The sequence below is a fragment of the Archocentrus centrarchus genome, chromosome 8 (genome assembly GCF_007364275.1).
Source record: "Archocentrus centrarchus isolate MPI-CPG fArcCen1 chromosome 8, fArcCen1, whole genome shotgun sequence".
Taxonomy (NCBI): domain Eukaryota; kingdom Metazoa; phylum Chordata; class Actinopteri; order Cichliformes; family Cichlidae; genus Archocentrus; species Archocentrus centrarchus.
Window position 1 is genome coordinate 2,683,504 of NC_044353.1, and position 19,019 is coordinate 2,702,522.

Genomic DNA, 19,019 nt, shown 5'->3' on the forward strand with positions numbered 1-19,019 from the left:
GGAAAGAGAAGTGACTGCTGTACTTCATAAATGTATGTATTTGGCCCTGTAGCTACATTCATCTGCAGAGGGCAGCCAAAGCAAACGGATGCAGAGCCGCAGAAACAGAGGAAACATGAATGTGACTGAGGGGAAATGTCCCTTTAATCCCTGAGCCTGCAGAGAAAGGACGACGCAGCAGAGTATTATCCAGTGTCCATTTATTTATGTATTTCATTCACTACTTTAACTCTAGACATTTTTTAAGAAATTCAAGTATTTGTTGGGAACACAAGTCCAAAAAAAAAAAAAAAAAAAACCTAAAAAAAAAAAAAAAAAACACTTTGCTAAAACAAAGACAAAAACATCTTTTAAAACATCATATTTAGAATAACCAACACATCAAGTTTCTTTTCATAGAAGAAAAACGAGTCTAATCTCTACAGAGGAGCAGCCGTCCGTCCGTCCGCTTTAGAGGAACAAAAGAACTGAGATCCTGAACTTACCTGACGGCTGATCTGAGAACAGTGCAGGGAGGGAAAGACCACACAGGTCGCCTAGTTTAAAAACGCTTCCTAACCTGGAAGGAGCTCTACGACCACGACGACAGAAACGAGACGAGTCCGGAGGGGAAACGTCGGCGCGACCGTCCCGACGCAGCCTCGGCGTCACAGGTTCGAGACCGCCGGGTGCTCAAAATCTGTCGTTTATAGACTTCATGGAGGAGACGTGCAGGTTTGTGTCCTTCCACGAAGGAGCAAAGTGTCAGTCATAAACTTTATAAAACAACTTCATCTGCAGCAAGTGTTATGATGTCTGCATGAACTGAAAGGGAAATATTGATTCATGGTCGTGTCGGGGACTCTGCAGACTCGACCCCGAAACAACTGAATGGATCCCGGCTCCACCTGCAGCAACATCTGCTCCAACAGTTACTCCATCACGCGACCTCCTGGAGGAGGTTTCCAGTACCAACAATATTTTATATATACGGATAATTCATAAGGAGGCCAAACAAACTTCAGCGTGCTGCGAGACTAGAAAATGATCAATAATCAAAGTGTTAGATTTTAATGATCCTCACAGAAAAGTCACTGCGTCTCACTTTTAAAATGTTAAACGTGCACGACTGACCTCTCCCCCCTGCACCTCCCACCATCCTGAAATAAGTGCTGAGAGGGAAAACCCCCACAAACAGGAGCGAGCGCAGACCTCAGCGGGGGTCAAACAGGAAGCAGGCGTCTCCTGTAACCGCTGTGCCCTAAAACCACAGACATCACTGAGGAGGCTTTTAGGAGAAATCCATCCAATAACCAGCAACATCTCAGTCATGTGACCAAACGCTGCGACTTTAAAAAGCCATAAAACGCATCACGGTCACCACGTTTTTGTTTGTTTGTTTGTTTGTTTGGAGGGGGGGGGGGGGGGGGCACAAACGTTCTCCTCTCCGGACTCTGAAAAATAATAAAATCTAATTAGATCACAACAGAAACAGAAATAAACCCCTCCTAATAAAATCACTTCCTAAGCTGAATTAAATAAAACGACCACAAAGGTTTCTCGTCATCGACAGACTGAACCATTGCACAGCATCCGGACCCAAACGCTCTCCACGGGCTAATAAATATACACATGCAGATATACAAGCCGGCCTCTCCGCGCAGGCTCCAGCTGAGGTTTCAGGGGTTCCCGGGAGGTTTAAAGAAACCAGGAGACTGAGGGACCGGCGAGGACGCCCGGAGCTCCGAACCAATCCGAACGCAGCGTTTTCAAAGCTTCCGGGAAGCGAGGAGCCACGAGCTGCAGGTTCCTCTTTCCTTTGTAAGCAGCAGCTTCCCCGGCTCCGGCTGACCCTTAGAGCTCCGTCTGTCTGGAGGGGGCCGCTGATCAGGACCACACTGATGGTTTTAGACTCACTGCATCAAACACAATTAACCTGAATCTCCACACGGTTTGAGCTCCTAAAACGTTTCTGCTGCGGCTGCAGCTCATCCAAAACTTTGAGGCCTGATATGAAGTTTCTCTGACAACCTGAACATCATTTGTTGAGGACTGAGTGAGCACACAGGTGAGAACTACCTGTCAGACCTTTAAAAGGAGAAACTTATCATTTAAATATTTTCAGGAAAATGAAAATCAGGGTCAGGATGATTTATACACCAAAATGAGAATATTATTAACTACCGATAACAGCTGAGGATTATTGACCTGCTGCATTAAACACAAACCATCATTTGACTGATGAAGTTCTGACTGATTATTCTGCATCAGCAGCGCTGCAGGTCTCCTAACAGGAAGCAAAGGTCGAGTCTGCAGCTCGAGTTTTAGGCACAGCTCCGAACGTCTGGACGGTTAAAGTTACAGCGAGTTTACAAACCGGTGAACGATCAGTTTGTTACCAAAACCACCAGCGCGGTCACTCATGGGCTGAACGAAACCTGCAGATCCTCACTTCATGATGAAGGCCAAAAACTCCTTTCAACCAGTTACTGAAGACTCGAGAGCTGCTGGTCACCAACATCTAGACAGCCCGCCGCTGCACGCAGCCTCCGCTTGTAGCTGGAATACTTCAGTTTATCGAGCAGCGACTAACAGCAGCTCAGACGCTGAAACCTGGAACATCGACCGACACGTCCACGAGAGAAGCTCGGATATCTGACCAGGATCTGAATCCACTGTTCACATCTTCTCCTTCCAGGTGATCTTGAGCTTCAGATGAAATCCTGATGGTTGGGATGAAAGCCCTGACCTGAGTCTGATCTACAGCTTTTTCTGAAGCTCCTTCAGACTGCACTCCTCTGTCGAGCTGAGTGAGGACCCCCCCCGTTTCCATTAACAGCAGCGTGCACAGAAATGCCACCGAGGCTCTGAACAGAGACTCGGTTTGTGAGGAGGATAAAACGCTGCAGTGAGTCTTTGCTGTTTTTCTCCTCGATCTCAGAGCGGCAGCGCCTCGACTGGATCGAGCTGAAGCTCTGAGGATTCACTCAGTCTGACAGATTAAAGTCAGCAGGAGCCGTTGTTGCAATTTTCATTCAGGCCACAAGGAGACGAGCGCACAGGCTGTATATAAAAGATGGACATGGCTGTCATGGACACTGATTGGCTCGTGAAGTCCTGTTTTCCCCATCGCTCATATTTTGAAAGCAGATATAACGAGGACGGGACGATCCGACTGAAACCAGAGCAGAGCACACATACCACAGATCCCCCCCTCACTGTGCAGCCATGAGTCACCCCCTGCTGGCCATTAGAAAGAATGCAGGTTTAAGGCACTTCTGCATTGGCTTCTGTAGCAATGTCCATCTTTTATACCACAGCTGTAACTTCACCAGAAAACATCTGTGGGGACTCGAGCTCCTTTTTTCCACCTGTTTTTAGGCCAAAAACATGAAAAACTTTTAAGATCATGATCAGAAAAAAAAAAGAAAAAAGAAAATCAGAGCTTCCATTTGCTGAGTTTTCCTGCAGAGGAAGACAATCAGATCTCTAAGGAGAAGCTGTGACTGGTTTTTAATGAGATTTAGATGATGATGAAAGTTCCTGGGCTCTTTAGGTTCCAGGATCCTGGGGGGGGAGAAGCACCTTTACCATCCCGCACCCACACCTGGATCAGTACCAGGGCGTCCTTTTATGGTTTCATACAGTTCATAATCTACAGGAGGACACCTGAGCCTCGGACCAGAACAGGAATTTAAAGACAGCAGCATCTCTCTCCACCGACTCACAATCTGAGGAATGATGGGAAAAACAGTTTCATTTTGTCAGATAACCAACCAACCCCCCCATCCCCACCCCCCCGGTGTCCTCAGCCTCCAGCTGATCCTTTATATTTTTTTCCAGGGTTTGAGGTAACTGAGACTGTCACACAGGGTGGAAACACACGCTCTTCAAAAACAAACACTCAATAAATTAAGAGATAAAAATAAAACGTCACCGCAATCATTTCCTCTCTCTCTGCTAGCGGGGGCGGAGGAGGTGAGCAGGAAAAAACCGAGGCGAGCTAAATACTACGCGCTGAGACGGGAAGGAGGAGTCCGTTTGGAGGGGAAAGCTGCCAAATATCTGCAGATCTGGCAGCTTTCTGACTGAAAACACAGTCACAGTTTCCCGCTGTCCCTATCAAACGAGTCTCTGCCGTCACAAAAACAAATCTGAGGGCGATGAATTCCTGATTAAACTCACTTCCCTCCTGCTGAGCGGGGGCCGAGGGCCGTCCAACAACACGGATCGGGGACCAAACAGCTCGCCGTGACGGAGGAAAGAAAACGAAGCCGAAGCTAACTGTGTGTGGAGAAACACCTGTGGGTTAAAACCTGCTACATCTGTGAAATTGCATCATCACCACCACACGGACGCCACGAAGGCGCCGCGAGGTGAAAACACAGTGAGTGATGAGTTATTCAGAAAGAAAGGAAAAACAACCTTGGCGCTGTTTGGTGGGTGATGATGTCATGCTGACTGACCCGTTATGTCATCAAGAGTCCCAGAAAAAAAAAAAAAAAAAAAATTAAAATAATAATAATCCTGTGGGCAGCCCCGCCCCCGACGTGCTTCCATATTGCACAGGGCTGGAATGACTTCAAACACCAACTAAGCATCAATTCTACCAAACAGTTAAAACCTTAAAGTCTCTACGAACACATGAAAATCCAAATCCAGGTCACTTCCTGTGTCTCACGTCAGCAGCTTTTTTTTGTTTTTGTTTTTTTAAAATCAGCACCGAAAAACGCAGAGCATCAGCTGTTTGGGTCGAATCACAGGGGACATGTGAGGGTTTTCGTGAGGTGGGTTCGATGATCTCCCCTGATGTGGTCGGGTGTGCCGTTCCTCCTCCGGACGAAGAAGGAGGGGGAGAAAAAAACAAAAAAAAACAAAAAAAGACGACCCAAACTCGTCAGTGTTTTCAGATGCCACGGCCAATGAAATCCTCTCAAACTGCCGCCGCTCCTCGAGGAGAAGAGGAGGGACCGCTCATCTCTCCTCCTTCCTGGACACCTTCGAGGAGTGCCACGCAGTGGACCTGTGGAAACAAAGATGGAGGCAGAAGATGGTGAAGATGGTCAGTCCCGCATGAAACCGCCACCAGAGGGCGGTATGTGCTAGTAAAAAGTCAGCTGAGCTCAGCGAGCTGTGAAAAATGTAGAAACATTTTAGCTTTAAAGAAATTCAGTTTTAATAAATCCACTCAGATGACTTTCACCAGCTGTGAAACAAATACATAATATACAACATCTGCACTGCAAACCTGAAGCGTGAATATTGTCCTGATGCTGGTAAACACTTATTTTTGCAGATATTCCATCTTTTAAATATTTGTAACCTTGTGGTGAAACAGTCTCATAACTCAAGATGTTTGTGATCATCACTGCTGCACTAGGATGGAGGTCAGAGCATTTATTAGACCTCAGATCAGTTTCACAGTATTGTGTGTGTGCGCCCCCCCGTAACAGCTCATGACTGCTGGGTTGTCTGAACCTCAAACATCATTTAATGTGATAACAGACAAAATCTGAACAGCCAAAACTAATATCTGCACAAATGTTTCACAAATGAAGATTAAAGGCTGATGACAGAAAACATTCAGCGATTTAAGCAGAAATTCATGTTTAATATTAATGTTTAGAATTAATGGCAAACAAAAATGTGTTTTAGACTTTTCAACATCTGTTTCTCTGTTTCAGCATCAATGCTGTGATTTTAAAGCTCGTTTTTCTCCATTTACATCAAATAAACATTTCACCCCATCATGAAGCCCCCCCCCCCCCCCTCACCTGATGAAGGTCTTGAAGGCAGCACTCTGAGGGTTGATGCACAGCGGCACCCGTTTGCCCTGCTGGTGCTCCGTGATGAAGCGATGGATCAACTCTGAGGACAGAAATAAGAACATCAGCCGCCACTGAGCCATAAACACCTGAATCACAACGTACAGCTGCAGTTTGTTTACATCCCACATTCCTTTTTATGGAGGACCCAAACTGCCATAAAATCATTTAAACGCACCAAAGAACATTAACAGTAAAACAAAGGTTCAAATAAAATGGTAAATAAAGAAAACAGAAGCAAATAAAAAATAAATCACTTTTTATAAATAAATGAATACACTGAATTTAATCATTTCTGAGAGTTTATCCTGTACATTTTGGCAGTTTTAGACCTCCATACACCATCTTTAAACAGGGAAACTAAGAACAAGCTTTCTTATAAAAGGAAACAGCTTATTTATAGGGCTTTACCTTTTCATAATAAAAGACAGGAAAGCATGTAGCACATACACAGAACACGTCTTGTTTCCTGCTGCTGGGAAAATTTTAGGCAAGCAATCCATGAACATAACATCTATTCAAGAGCGATCCTCCACACGAACGTGTAATACGCTCGTCCTCAAAGACCTCCGCATCTTTAAACCCAGTTTACAGAAATGCTCCACGCTGCCGCCGGCGTACCTTTTCCCTGCCACACGGACAGCAGGCTGTTCTCGTAGCTGTGGCTGAACGGACGCTCGGCCACCGGCTCGAAGTCCCGGGTGTAAACCCTCCCGCTGGGAACGGAGTAGCAGCACTGACACATGCAGGTGTGGTAACGCAGGCGGCCCTCGTCCAGGTAAGGGTGGGAGAGGGCGTCGCTGCCCGAAATCCTCTTAGCCTGAAGACGAGAGGAGCAGAGGAACAGCGTGAGTAACATTATTTTCCATTTGCTGGATCCAGGTAAGACTTTCACCTGCAGTCACATGACCCAGCAGAACCTGGTTGGCTGTATTTATTCTCAGGCACCATCGCTGATCAAAAGACATTTTTTAAAACCACATGTTGCTCTGTTTGTTGCTTTACACACACCTGTTCCCATCATCCTTATTAACCTGTTTCCTCTCTCAGGTGTAAGACTTTAACTGAAGGTGCCATCACAGCTGTGCCCACCTTCACAGCCAGTTGCAGACAGAGTCAAGTTAACCAGCAAGTGGCCCGAAGAGTTCAAATCCACTCAGACAGGATAACAAAAATCAGTGTCTGTAATTCCTACACACAGTTAATGCAACACTTTTGTTAAACGTCCTGAATTGAAGCTGAACGTCTGCACTGAGGAGGAGAAATCACAAACAGTCAAAGACTTCGAGCCCTCAGATTTCTTCCTCTGAAAGCCTGCTCTCATGTGGGGTGCCCCAGGGGTCCATTCTTGGCCCAGCCCTCTTTTCAATTTATATGCTCCCCTTGGGTTCAGTCTTTAAAAAACACTGCATCCCCTTCCACTGTTATGCAGATGACTTGCAGATCTATCTGCCACTGAAAAAAAACTCAGTGAGTCCTTTGAAGGCCTTACTGGACTGTCTGGAGGAAGTTAAAACATGGATGGCTCAAAACTTTCTTAAATTAAATGAGCAGAAAACCGAGGTCATTGTGTTTGGTACCCCTGACCTCTATGACCTTGGCCCCTTAAAGATATATAATAAACCCTGTGCAAGGAACTTGGGGGTGATCCTTGACACAAATCTTAGTTTTGACAAGCACATTAATACCGTCATCAAATCTAGCTTCTTCCATCTTCGTCTGCTTGCAAAGGTGAAGCCATTTCTCTGTTCCACGGATTTTGAGAAAGCTATCCATGCTTTCATTTCATCTCGACTCGATTACTGTAACAGTCTCTATTCAGGTGTCAGTCTGTCGCTACTTCGTCGTCTGCAACTGATTCAAAATGCAGCAGCACGATTACTAACCGGCACTCATAAACGAGACCATATATCCCCCATACTTGCATCCTTACACTGGTTACCAGTCAGTTTTAGAATTGATTTTAAGGTTTTATTATTTGTTTTTAAGGCGTTGCATGGGTTAGCACCTACCTACCTCTCTGATCTTATAAGCCTGCACACTCCCATCAGATCACTGAGGTCTGCTGAGCAAATGCTCTTAACTGTACCGAGGTCAAGATTAAAACATAGAGGTGATCGGGCTTTTGCAGTCGTTGCTCCGAAATTATGGAACAAGCTGCCCCTTCACATCAGGACCTCCCCTACAGTTGACATCTTTAAATCTCGTTTGAAAACCCATTTTTATTCTTTGGCTTTTAAATCAAAATGAGTACTGGATACATTACTGATGTTGTTTTATTTTTATTTTTGTTTTTATAATTTTATGCTTCCTGTTTTAACTGTCTCTTTTACATTGTGTTTTAAGTTATTTTATTTATCTTAAATGTACAGCACTTTGGTCAACTGCTGTTGTTTTTAAACGTGCTTTATAAATAAACTTGACTTGACTTGACTTGACTGTAACCTGACACAGGTGTGTGCGCGCACACACACACACGCAGGCTGAAGGCTGTGTGTGTGTGTGTGTGTGTGTGTGTGTGTGTGTACTGGGTTGTTATTTTACTGAATGCTGGTTAGCAAACATATTCTGGGTGAATTGCTGCCACCTTCTGGCTGCAGTGGTGACCTGCAGAGGAAATCCTCATTTTTAATACTTAGTGACAGCTCAAATACTCAATCACAAGCTACAGAGATGTGTCTACTAACCAAAGTCACTATGATTAAAACTAGTGAGTCGACAGGTGCTCAGGTGTGACAGCTGAACTTCAGGGTCAGTGAGGAGAGTCCAGGGTTTTTCCTGCATCCATAAAAACTCTCAGCTCCCAAAAGGATTTTATCCTTCACCCAAAGGAAAAGATTTAAGCAGCTTTTTTTAAAAAAACGGTGTTTAGTTTACTCCTGTTTCTGAAATGCTCAGAAAGAAAACGCAGACCTGTGCTAACAGTTAACTGTGTGTGGCTCCTAAAAAAGGCCAAATTCTGAGCCAGGAAAAACCCTGGAGCCACAGCGAGTCAGTGTTACTTACTGCTCCACAACCACGAGGGCACGCTCGGCGCCTCCTTTTATTTCACAAACTAAAAACCCGTCTGAGGTTTACCGACTTCACGCTCGGTCACCGCCTTCTATTTCCTGTTAACGTCGTTTTCAGCATCGTCTCGCCTTCTCGTCCACACTGAAAACCCTGAGCCAGCTGCCGCTTCCTCTCACAGCTGACCGTGTGACGCAGATCGAACCCGCTCACCAAAGTTACCCGTGAAGGCGAATGAACGCCGAGTTCTCCGTTACAACATGACAAAGCTGCTCGCTGAGGTCAAACAGCTGCACAATGTTAATCCAGAGTCACAACAGCACAATAACCTGATCGCACAACACACAGCCTCACTCAAAGGTTAGAAAATCAGCCTGAGACTCAGCACTGAGCTCCCTGCAGCTGTAACATCAGCTGACCACAGATCAGCAACACCACGGCGGCTTCGGCCAAACTCACCGGGTCAAAGACCAGCATCCGGCAGAGGAGGTGCACGGCCTCGTGCGTCGCTCCGTCAGACAGCATGTAGAGCACCGACAGCGACGGCTGAGGGAACACCGAGAACAGAGTCAGCGTCTGAAGACGTGCATTAACGGACAAAAGCGACAATAACTGGAAACATGACGAGTTCACAGTTATTTTAGAAACCAAAAAACAAACAAAACTTTGCTGCTGGAGAAAAAAAAAAAATCATTCATTAACTCAAAACTGATGAAAAAAGAAAAAAAAAAAAGTGTTTTTGATCATCTGTGATCCTAAATTCATTAACAGAAAACTTAAATAATTTCTTTATTATTTCACATTTTGGTAAAAATTAAATGTGCTGATTTATAGTTTAAAAAAAAACTGAAAAAGATTTTAAAACAAATTAAATTGTTTTTTTAAACCTAAAAGAAAAAAAATTAAAAAAAAAAAGAATTCTGATCATCTGTTCATTAATTTAAAAAGAAACCTATAAGTTTATATTTAACATTAATTTAACAGTTTGTGTTGTATTAATTTAGATTGTGTATTATCGCTGAATTACAGCAGGTTTGTGTCTTTATAAGCGGACTCATTATGAGCTTCAGTCCTCTGGGGGGCGCTGTGAACATCTAATCTGTTACACAATGAGTCTGCTGTGTTAGCAGGAGCTGAGGGCGACTGCGTGGGCGTTTCAGAGCACAAACAATAATACTTGTGCGGCTGCTGTGAGTACATGTGGGTAATCAAAGAGAAGTCGGCACCTAAACACGGCCTTCCTGCGGCTTCTCTTCTTTTAGCGACACGTTTCAGAGCCGAGAGCGGCGGCTTACGAGCGGACCACGCAGTCACGTACCGGTTTGTGCGGCCCCCTCAGGATGTGGGCTCGGGCGCCTTCGCAGGCCGACGCCAGGGCCGGCAGAGGCGGCGTTCCCAGCAGGTCTGTGATCAGATCCAGCTGAAAGAGAGGAGAAAGACGCACACGTCATTCAGAGACGCTCAGTGTCGTTCAGCACAAACGTCACATGATGCCTTTGGCTTTGCAGTAATCTGAGGAATCGTGCTTCCATCTTTGCCCTTTTGCATCTCCTACAGCCGACCTTCAAAGGCTTCCATCAGATACTCCTGACTGCACTCTCAACTCCAGCTTCATTCACTGAAGATGAACCTTTATCAGCAGCTCTCCCTCATGGCTCTGTGGGTATACCCCCCCCTCCCAGGTTTTAAATAAATAAATAAATAAATAAAGCATCACCAGTTGCCATGGCGTTTGGCATCTCACCTGCTGAATGGGGCTCTGAGCCTGGAAGAGGATGCGTCGCCCCAGCAGCTCTGCGAAGATGCAGCCCACAGACCACACGTCGATGGCCGAGCTGTAGTGCCGGCAGCCCATCAGCACCTCCGGCGCCCTGTAGTACTGCGTCACCACCTCCTGCGTCATGTGACGCGACGGGTCGGGCTCTTCCACGCGCGCCAGCCCGAAGTCACAAATCTGAGGGACAGAGGAGGGTTGGAGGTGGGGGTGCAGGAGTTATGGTGGGGGGCTGGAGCCTCTCCCAGCTGTCACAGATGTTTACTTCCAACAATGACAACAGCATTACGGATAAAACGGTCAGTTTTCCACACTGAAGGTGAAGATGGATTATCAATATTTTCACATTCAAACGTTCTGAGTCCTTAACGCAAAAAAAAAAAAAAAAAAAAAAGTCAGTTTTTTTCTACCTCAGAAGGCAGAACTATGAATCCAGGATATGTTTCAGTTATCTGCTTTCACTTAACCCAACATCAGGCTGAGAGCTCACCTGTTAACTCTCAACCAGCTCGGGGTTTGTCAGAATAGCTATGAAACAGGCCGCATCTGCAGCATGTGGCCAATCAGAAACATGGACAGGTCTGACATCAGAGCGGCTGATTTTATAAAACTAGAATATCAGAAAAATCTGAAGAGACTGAACACAGAATACCTGTGACAGCTGGGAAAGGCCTCGCCCCCCAGGAAACAGATGGACAGAAAAATGAAGGTGTTCTAAGCTCTGAGGAGTGATTGGTCAGTGCTGCTTTTCCATCCCGACCACAACCTGAAGAACTGCAAGCTATCATGGCGATGTACCTGGTAACAAGTGAGCCACCTTCACGACAGGTGAGTGTGGGCGTTACCTTGAGCAGGCAGTTGCTGTTGACCAGCAGGTTCCCAGGTTTGATGTCTCTGTGCAGGATCCCAGCGGAGTGCAGGTACTTCAAACCTGGACAGGAAACAGATCAGAGGGTTCCTGACAACTCAAATCCTCAGATCCCAAACGATTCAAATTCCCCAAGATTCCAGCAGTAAAGGTACAAATACTTCGTCTGGTTTTTACTTTTATGAGTTTATAAATTTCAGCCATTTTCTTCTAACCTCGTTCTCAGAGTAATCCTCTCTGCTCGTATTACTAACAGAGACAGATGCAGCTATAGACGGGTACAGAGGTCGAGTTATGAGACACGAGTGTAGAAAGCTTCATCTCTCAGAGCTCATCATAGTGATGCATCTGAACCTCATACTGAACAGTTACGGCTCTCAGGGTGGCGTGAAAGCAGCCGCTCACCTCGGAGGATCTGGTAGAGGAAGACCTTGATGTGGTCGGTGGTGAGAGGCTGAGGAGACACGATCACTTTGTGGAGGTCGCTCTGCATCAGCTCTGTTATCACGTAGCTGCGGGGCGGTTAGCTGTCAAGGAAAAAAATATATATACACGCTCACACACGGGCTGACCTCCGCCCACACCTGCACGATGCATCTCCCAGCACAGGCCTCGGAGAGAGCCGCTCAGCAGAAATGATCCACATTAAATATTCAGCAGCAGCCTCACGCTTCACATCTGTGAGGAGCTGCATTTAGACCAGAGACCAGCGGCTAAATTAAGTGAGTTAAAGGAGGACATAAGGGAGAGCTAATGAGGAGAAACTAGGACGGAGGATTGACGAAGGTGAAGGCTGAAGGATACATCTCCTCGAAGCAGTCGATCTGCGGAGGCTGCAGAATGTCCAGAGCAGACAAAACCTGCAGGGAGAGAGAAAAACCTGCATCACCTCAGCAGCTACAGCCAAACCAAAGCTCTTCAAAATAAAACCACCCAGCAGGTCTCATTACATTGTCGTGTTTGAAGAAGCACAGCATCCGCAGCTCTCTGAAGACCCTCTTGCAGGAGACCAGGTTCTGGAAGACGTTGGGCATCTTCTTCAAAGCCACCTTCCGGCCGTCCCGAGGATCGGTCACCGACCTGTGAGGGAACGAGGCGCACACTTCCTGTCAGCTCGCCCATAGTGTGGCGGCACGCTTAACAGAGAGGACCATTTCATTCAGGAAACTCTCCTGCAGAGACGAAGGTTTACCTGTGCAGCCCGTTAGTGTCAGAACACCTCAGAGCAAACAGGTACCTGCTGCATTAGTGATGCTAGCAGAGAAATAAGAGAAACATGGAGTCGTGCACGTCCTGAGCCGCACGTTCACCTGTGAAGCAAACTGAGGTGTACGGCAGCACCGTGACACGAGTCAGGTGAGCTTTTATAAACGGGAAAGAAATAAGGCAACGTAACAGGAAGGAGAGGTGCAGTGTTAGTGCAGAGCCACAGGAAGCAACGCTGAAAGTCTCATCACTCATCATCCTCGTGTGGCTGTGCTGCCTCCCTTTAAGCAGCTTCAGCGGATATTACTGAAACCAAATCAAAGCATGTATACACAGTCCCCCCCCCCACTGCCCCCCCGAGCCTGTCCATCACAGTTTTATTGGCCCACAAAAGAAAATGACTTAATATGTATATTAATAGCTTAATATACAGGAATACCACACAATTTATTAGTCGTTTATTTTCTATATCAGAAAAATGATTAAAGCTTCAAAATAAAAGTAATGGGGGGGGCTGTTTGAGAAATCTGACAAATCTAAAGATTCCTGCAACCTCAACAAGCAGCTTCACTGTAACAAACCAGCTGCAAACACATTAAGCCTGTAAATGTCCAAATGTGGAGAACAGCTGCTACAGTCCTACAGGATGGAGGAGCTGGATCAGCATCTGTGGAAGGAAGGAAGGAAGGAAGGAAGGAAGGAAGGATGGATGACCTGTCTTTGTTATTAAATATGAGCTGAAGCAAACTTTCACCAACAAGCAGTTTTTGTCTTGTCACCAATTTGACATTAAAGTGCACAAAGCTACCAAAATAAAGCGAGCGTCTCTGCAGGAAGCGCGACGCTCTGACAGATACTAAAACGTTAAAAAGATGCCAGAAGGCCGTAAACAGCCTGATTCACCCCTCAGTGAAATGTTGATGACCCTTGTAGTTTAAGGTGGAGCTGCAGCCTCAGGCGGCGGCGCTGAGGTTCAGTTTACAGTGATGGATCAAACTTCAGTTGAGGTCAAAGGTCACTGGTTTTCACAAAGTTTGCTGTTTTTAGATCTTTTCCTCAAATGTTTCTGTGGTGACCTGAAGTATAATTAGAAACATTTCATACATTTAAAAGGCTTTTATTGACAGTTACATTAAGTTTATGCAGAGTCTATATGTGCAGTGTTGGCCTTTCCTTTCCAAGCCCTCTGCAGCACGCTGTCAATCATCTGCTGACTGACAGCAGAGCGTTCTTGCATCATCAGTTGGAGTTTGTCTGAATTTGTGGGAAGTTCTCGATGATCTGATTTAGGCGTACCAGCAGCAGTATTCCTGCCCGTGAAGCCCCTTTTATGGAAAGCAGTAACAACTCCATGTGTTTGCTTGCAGTAACCGTGGTGAACAGAGGAAGCACCGCCCTCATTTACAGCATCCAGTCTGCTATTCTAACTCCATCAGCCTTACAGAGCGATCTCCAGCCTCATCAACACTCACCTGTATTAATGACATCACTGAGATGATGTCAGCAGGTACTTTTGTGGGCTCAAAGGCAGTGGAAATGTTTTGGGGGATTTGGTTCATTTTCATGGAAGAAAAAAGAAAAAAAAAAAGGGGGGGGGGGGGGGGGGGGGGGGGGCTTTGCAATTCATCTTCCAAACATTGTGGAGGAAATGCAAACTGTGTGAAAACCGATACGTCATTCTATAAACACACCGACAGGGTGGCACTCTCCCACTTCTGCCTCCTATACCACCTTTATACTGCTGACAGGTTGGAGAGCAGCCATGATGTACACCTGCCAACATCTAGGTCTAAATCCAGCACGACCAACAGGAGGCCGTGACGTGTGGAATTATCCTGATCACGCTTCTCTGGGTGAATTTATTTTTTAGTTTCTCAGTGTTTCCAGTGCTGGACTTTACAGATGACCCCTGCTCACAGTTTACTGTACACACACAGGAAGGAGGGCTGAAACGGTTCAGCCAGCTCATCTAAATCTGAAGGATCAGTCTGAGATCAGCTGCACACTCTCCTTCAGTCAAATCCCACTTAACCCCCCCAGCCCCAGCCCTAAATCCACCAGGAGCCATCAAAATGTTTCTCTGTAACAAATATACATCAGGACTGGAAAAACAGCAGAAAGCCTCATTTCCATAACTGACTGAGATATTGGAGATATTCAAGCATCAGCTGCTCGTTCCAGTCTCTCTTACATAACAGCAAAACAAACACATTTGAACTAAAACCAAAATCTGAACATCACAGATCATTGATTTATCCATCAGCCCATTAACCACCAATCACACACGTTTCCTGAAAGCTTGTTTGAGCGTATTGTGAAATGTTCTGCTTCAGGCTTCATCCAGACCACAGCGGCCCCCCGGACTGCTTTTAATGCAGTCCAGGTCAGATTATGGATGTGAGGTAAAATCCCTGCGCTGCAGATATCAAAGCTACAGGAGGGTCCACCATTCAGCAAGAACTCAAACCAGTTTAATGTGAAATAATTACTGATTTCTGCTGAGCCTAAATGATGATGATGATGATGATGCCATCTTGTCTGGTGAGTGTTTGAGCTGCACGTAAACAAAGATGGTGTTAAGCCTGAAAATCAAGTTTCCAGTCTGCACAAATAAGATGGAAGACCCACACCGAGCTGTATGACTCCGGTCAGCAGGAGTGTGAGGCATGCATTAATGAGTGCGGCGCTTTCTTACCATACAACTCCAAATGCGCCATAACCGATGGGCCGGTCTGGCTCCATCTCCGCGGGGCTTGGCACCTCGCTGGCTGGGTTGCTGTAGGGCTGAGGCACAGCCGCGCCGCCGCCGGTGCTTCCTCCGAGAGCTGTGGGGTGACGAGGGGTCCCGGCAGGGGCGGTGGGTCCGGTGAGGCACGGTGTGGCGCTGAGGCCCGTGGAGGGAGCTCCGCAGGAAGAGCTGACACAGAAATACTTGTGGCCCAGCTCAGAGCCCGGAAACAGGTCTCCACACACGGTCTGCCGACCCGCGCCGTGAAATGCCATCTTCCCCGGAGATGGTCGCTTTATCTGCTGCTGCTGGTGCCTGCTAGGCTCGGAGGACACGCAGCTCCCCGCTCAGCATGACCCACCAGCTTCCTGTGAGGGGAGGCAGAGAAACGTCAACAAGCTGCGGAGACGGAGGACCGTGGAGCGGCGGCCGGAGCGAGGCTCGACGGTCTGGCTGCAGACGTGCAAACACGTACATTTAAAGTCCACTTAGAGCCCTAAGCGCGCTAGTTAAAGCCGGGCTAAATCCAGGCCTGAAGTTTCGTAACAGGCAGGGAACAAACCACCGACAGCAGCGCCGTGATCGGAGAGCGGAGCCACCTTTGTTAGGAGCAAGCTGCGCTCACCTGGTTAGTGGCGCTGTTAGCAGCATCCGGCTAACTAACAAGTCCGCGACAGCGTCTATATATAAAAAAATAAATAAATAAGATAAATATATATAAAATCTTCCACCCGATGCTGCCGTCACCCGCTCAGCCTGCAGAGTATGCATCACTTACATAAACAGACGCATCGACATAGTCGTTTATTCCCCTTTTTAAACTAATAAAATAAAAACGCATCCGCAGCTAACCAGCTGTTCCGGCTAACTAGTTAACCCAACGATGACCCACATAACCATCATCGGCTGGACCGGCTGACCTAGATCATTTCAGACAGCAAACACCCCCCATAATGTCCTAAAATCAGCGTACTAACCTGACTCGGTTAAGCAGCCGATGGCATGGCACGGAAACGGGCTTAAAGAAGGCGAGAAAAGCCGAGTTAAATCCTCGAGCTAGCCGGGATTCTTAGCTAGTGGAGCCGCTAGCTGCAGCTAGCCGTGGGCTGCTCACTAGCTGGCCATGACGCCGTCACAGGCGGAGAAGAAGCGTCCATGCAGGCGGTTCCTTCTGGTTTCTGGATGAAGGTTCATCCAGCAGCAGGTTCCGTGTGGTGCTCCAACCCAGCGGGGATTCGGCTCGGGACTACAGCGGAAGCTAGCCCGGCTAGCCTGTAGGAGGAGCAGGTGAAGCCGGATGGGGGAGGGTGGAGGATCTCAGTCTGCTGTAAACACTGGGTGACAAATTAAAGGAAAACAAACCTGCATAAATGCGCGTATAGACGCTGCTAAATGCAGGTGCTTCCTGGCACAGGTGCGCCGCATGGTAGCATCCAATCAGCATCCAGCATTACTCTGCACAGGTACGAACACCGCGGGCAGGTTCAGCTGATTCTGGATCAGAGGGCTGATTTTTGTGGTCCATTCAAACAGAGCCAATACTCTGATCAATACTCTAATAAGCAGTCATTGATTGGTTTTATATGGAAGACTGAACCTGCCAAAATTGACACATAAATAACAAATGTATTAAAAGTATATAAAAATAATTAATAAAATAGGGCAAAGCATCCCATTTTTTCTTTTAAATTACATCGGTATTTATTTAGCATTTCATATGAATAAATAGATACAAAAGATACAGAAATTTATACCTTTGGGGAAATAAAACTCAAAATGAAAACAATATATAAATCTATGAATTAAAAATAATGGAAAATTATTTTTTTACCATCTAATTTAATATTTGTAATTTTAACATTTTAGATTTTTTTGTAATTTAAAATTTACACAATTGTAGGCCCACCATCCACAGAAGGTGCTGTAGTGCAGCATGTGTCGGGTGGCAGCCAAGAACGGAGGCCCTGGTGGACCAACCCCCGGCTATCGAGATTGGATATAGGGACATGGAATGTCACCTCTCTGTGGAGAAGGAGCCTGAGCTATTGTGTGAGGTTGAGAGATACCAGCTAGATAGAGTCGGGCTCACCTCAGTGCATGGCCTGGGCTCTGGAACCAGTCTCATGGAGAGGGGCTGGACTCTGTTCCAGACTGGAGTTGCCCTCGGTGAGAGGCAGCGAGCTGGGGTGGGTATTCTTGTGCCCCCGGCTTGCTGCCTGCATGTTGGAGTTTTCACCAGCAGACAGGAGGGTCGCTTCCCTGCGCATTCGGGCCAGGGAACAGGTTCTAGCTGTTGTTTGTACTTATGCACCAAATGACAGTTCAGAGTACCAACCCTCCTTGGAGTCATTGGGCAGGGTCAAGGATGCTCTATATGGTGACATCATCATTCTACTGGGAGACTTCAATGCTCACATGGGCAGTGACAGTGAGACCTGGAGGGGTGTGACTGGGAGGAACGGCCTTCTTGATCTGAACCTGAATGGTGTTTTGTTATTGGACTTCTGTGCAAACCACAGTTTGTCCATAACAAACACCATGTTCAAACTTAAAGATGCCCACAAGTCCGTGTGGCACCAGCACACCCTAGGTTGTGGGTCGATGATGGATTTTGTAATCGTATCACCAGATCTGCGGCTGTGTGTTCTGGACATTCGGGTGAAAAGAGGAGCTGAGCTCTCATCTGATCACCACCTGGTGGTGAGTTGGATCAGGTGGCGGGGGAAGATGCTGGACAGATCTGGCGCACCTAAACGTATTGTGAGGGTGCGCTGGGAATGCCTAGCAGAGGCCCCAGTCTGTGAGGTCTTCAATTCCCACCTTCAGCCCCTTGATGATATTCGAGTGTGTGTAGGAGTTTGCCTATCTTGTCTGTGTTTTGTGGACTGGGAGAAGGCATTCGACTGCGTCCCTCGGGGTATCCTGTGAGGGGTGCTGTGGGAGTATGGGGAGTCTGGCCTGTTGTTGCGGGACATTCAGTCCCTGCACAGCCGCAGTGAGAGCTTGGTCCGTATTGGTGACAATGAGTCAGACGTGTGTCCTGTGGGTGTTGGACTCTACTACGGCTGCCCTTTGTCACCAATCCTGTTCATAATTTTAATGGACAGAATTTGTAGGTGTAGAGCTTCTGCTGCTCCACATTGAAAGGAGCCAGTTTAGGTGGTTCAGGCATCTGACTAGAATACCTCCTGGGGGCCTCTTGGGTGAGGTTATTTGGGCATGTCCTACCAGGAGGAGGCCGTGGGCCAGGCCCAGAAATCTCTCCAGCGTGTTCTGGGGACGGCTCGGCGTTCCCCATCATAAGCTGGAGGAAGTGGCCGGGGGGTGATCTGCTGCCCCCACGAACCGGCCTCAGAGAAGCAGGAGAAAATGGACGGATGGATTTTGTCTCATTTGAATCTGGATATATTTTTTACTTTTGCTTCTTTTTGTTATTTCTTTGTGCTTCATGTTTTAAATATTTTTTTTATCTAAATGCCAATCACAAAGGCTCTACTCATACACAACCCAATATTACAATAATTACTGATTTAATATTGAGGACTTGGACTGCCAAATTTGTATACTAGTAGGCATAATACATTAATGCCTACATCTAGCTTTAATGTTATTTTTCATGCTTTTCCCCCC

At 46.7% G+C, this 19,019-nt stretch overlaps 1 protein-coding gene across 1 annotated transcript; it reads right to left on the reverse strand.

Moving 5' to 3' along the window:
* Positions 1 to 287: 287 nt before the first annotated feature.
* On the reverse strand, positions 288 to 16,685 carry nlk1 (nemo-like kinase, type 1). Its single transcript, XM_030736526.1, has 12 exons — positions 16,367 to 16,685; positions 15,357 to 15,757; positions 12,406 to 12,535; positions 12,260 to 12,315; positions 11,861 to 11,967; positions 11,433 to 11,518; positions 10,558 to 10,767; positions 10,132 to 10,233; positions 9,273 to 9,359; positions 6,426 to 6,624; positions 5,754 to 5,847; positions 288 to 5,002 (listed from the first exon to the last, which is right to left on the reverse strand). Exons 2-12 carry the CDS (start codon positions 15,662 to 15,664, stop codon positions 4,954 to 4,956), a joined length of 1,428 nt encoding a protein of 475 aa, XP_030592386.1. The 5' UTR covers positions 15,665 to 15,757; positions 16,367 to 16,685; the 3' UTR covers positions 288 to 4,953.
* Positions 16,686 to 19,019: the final 2,334 nt, after the last annotated feature.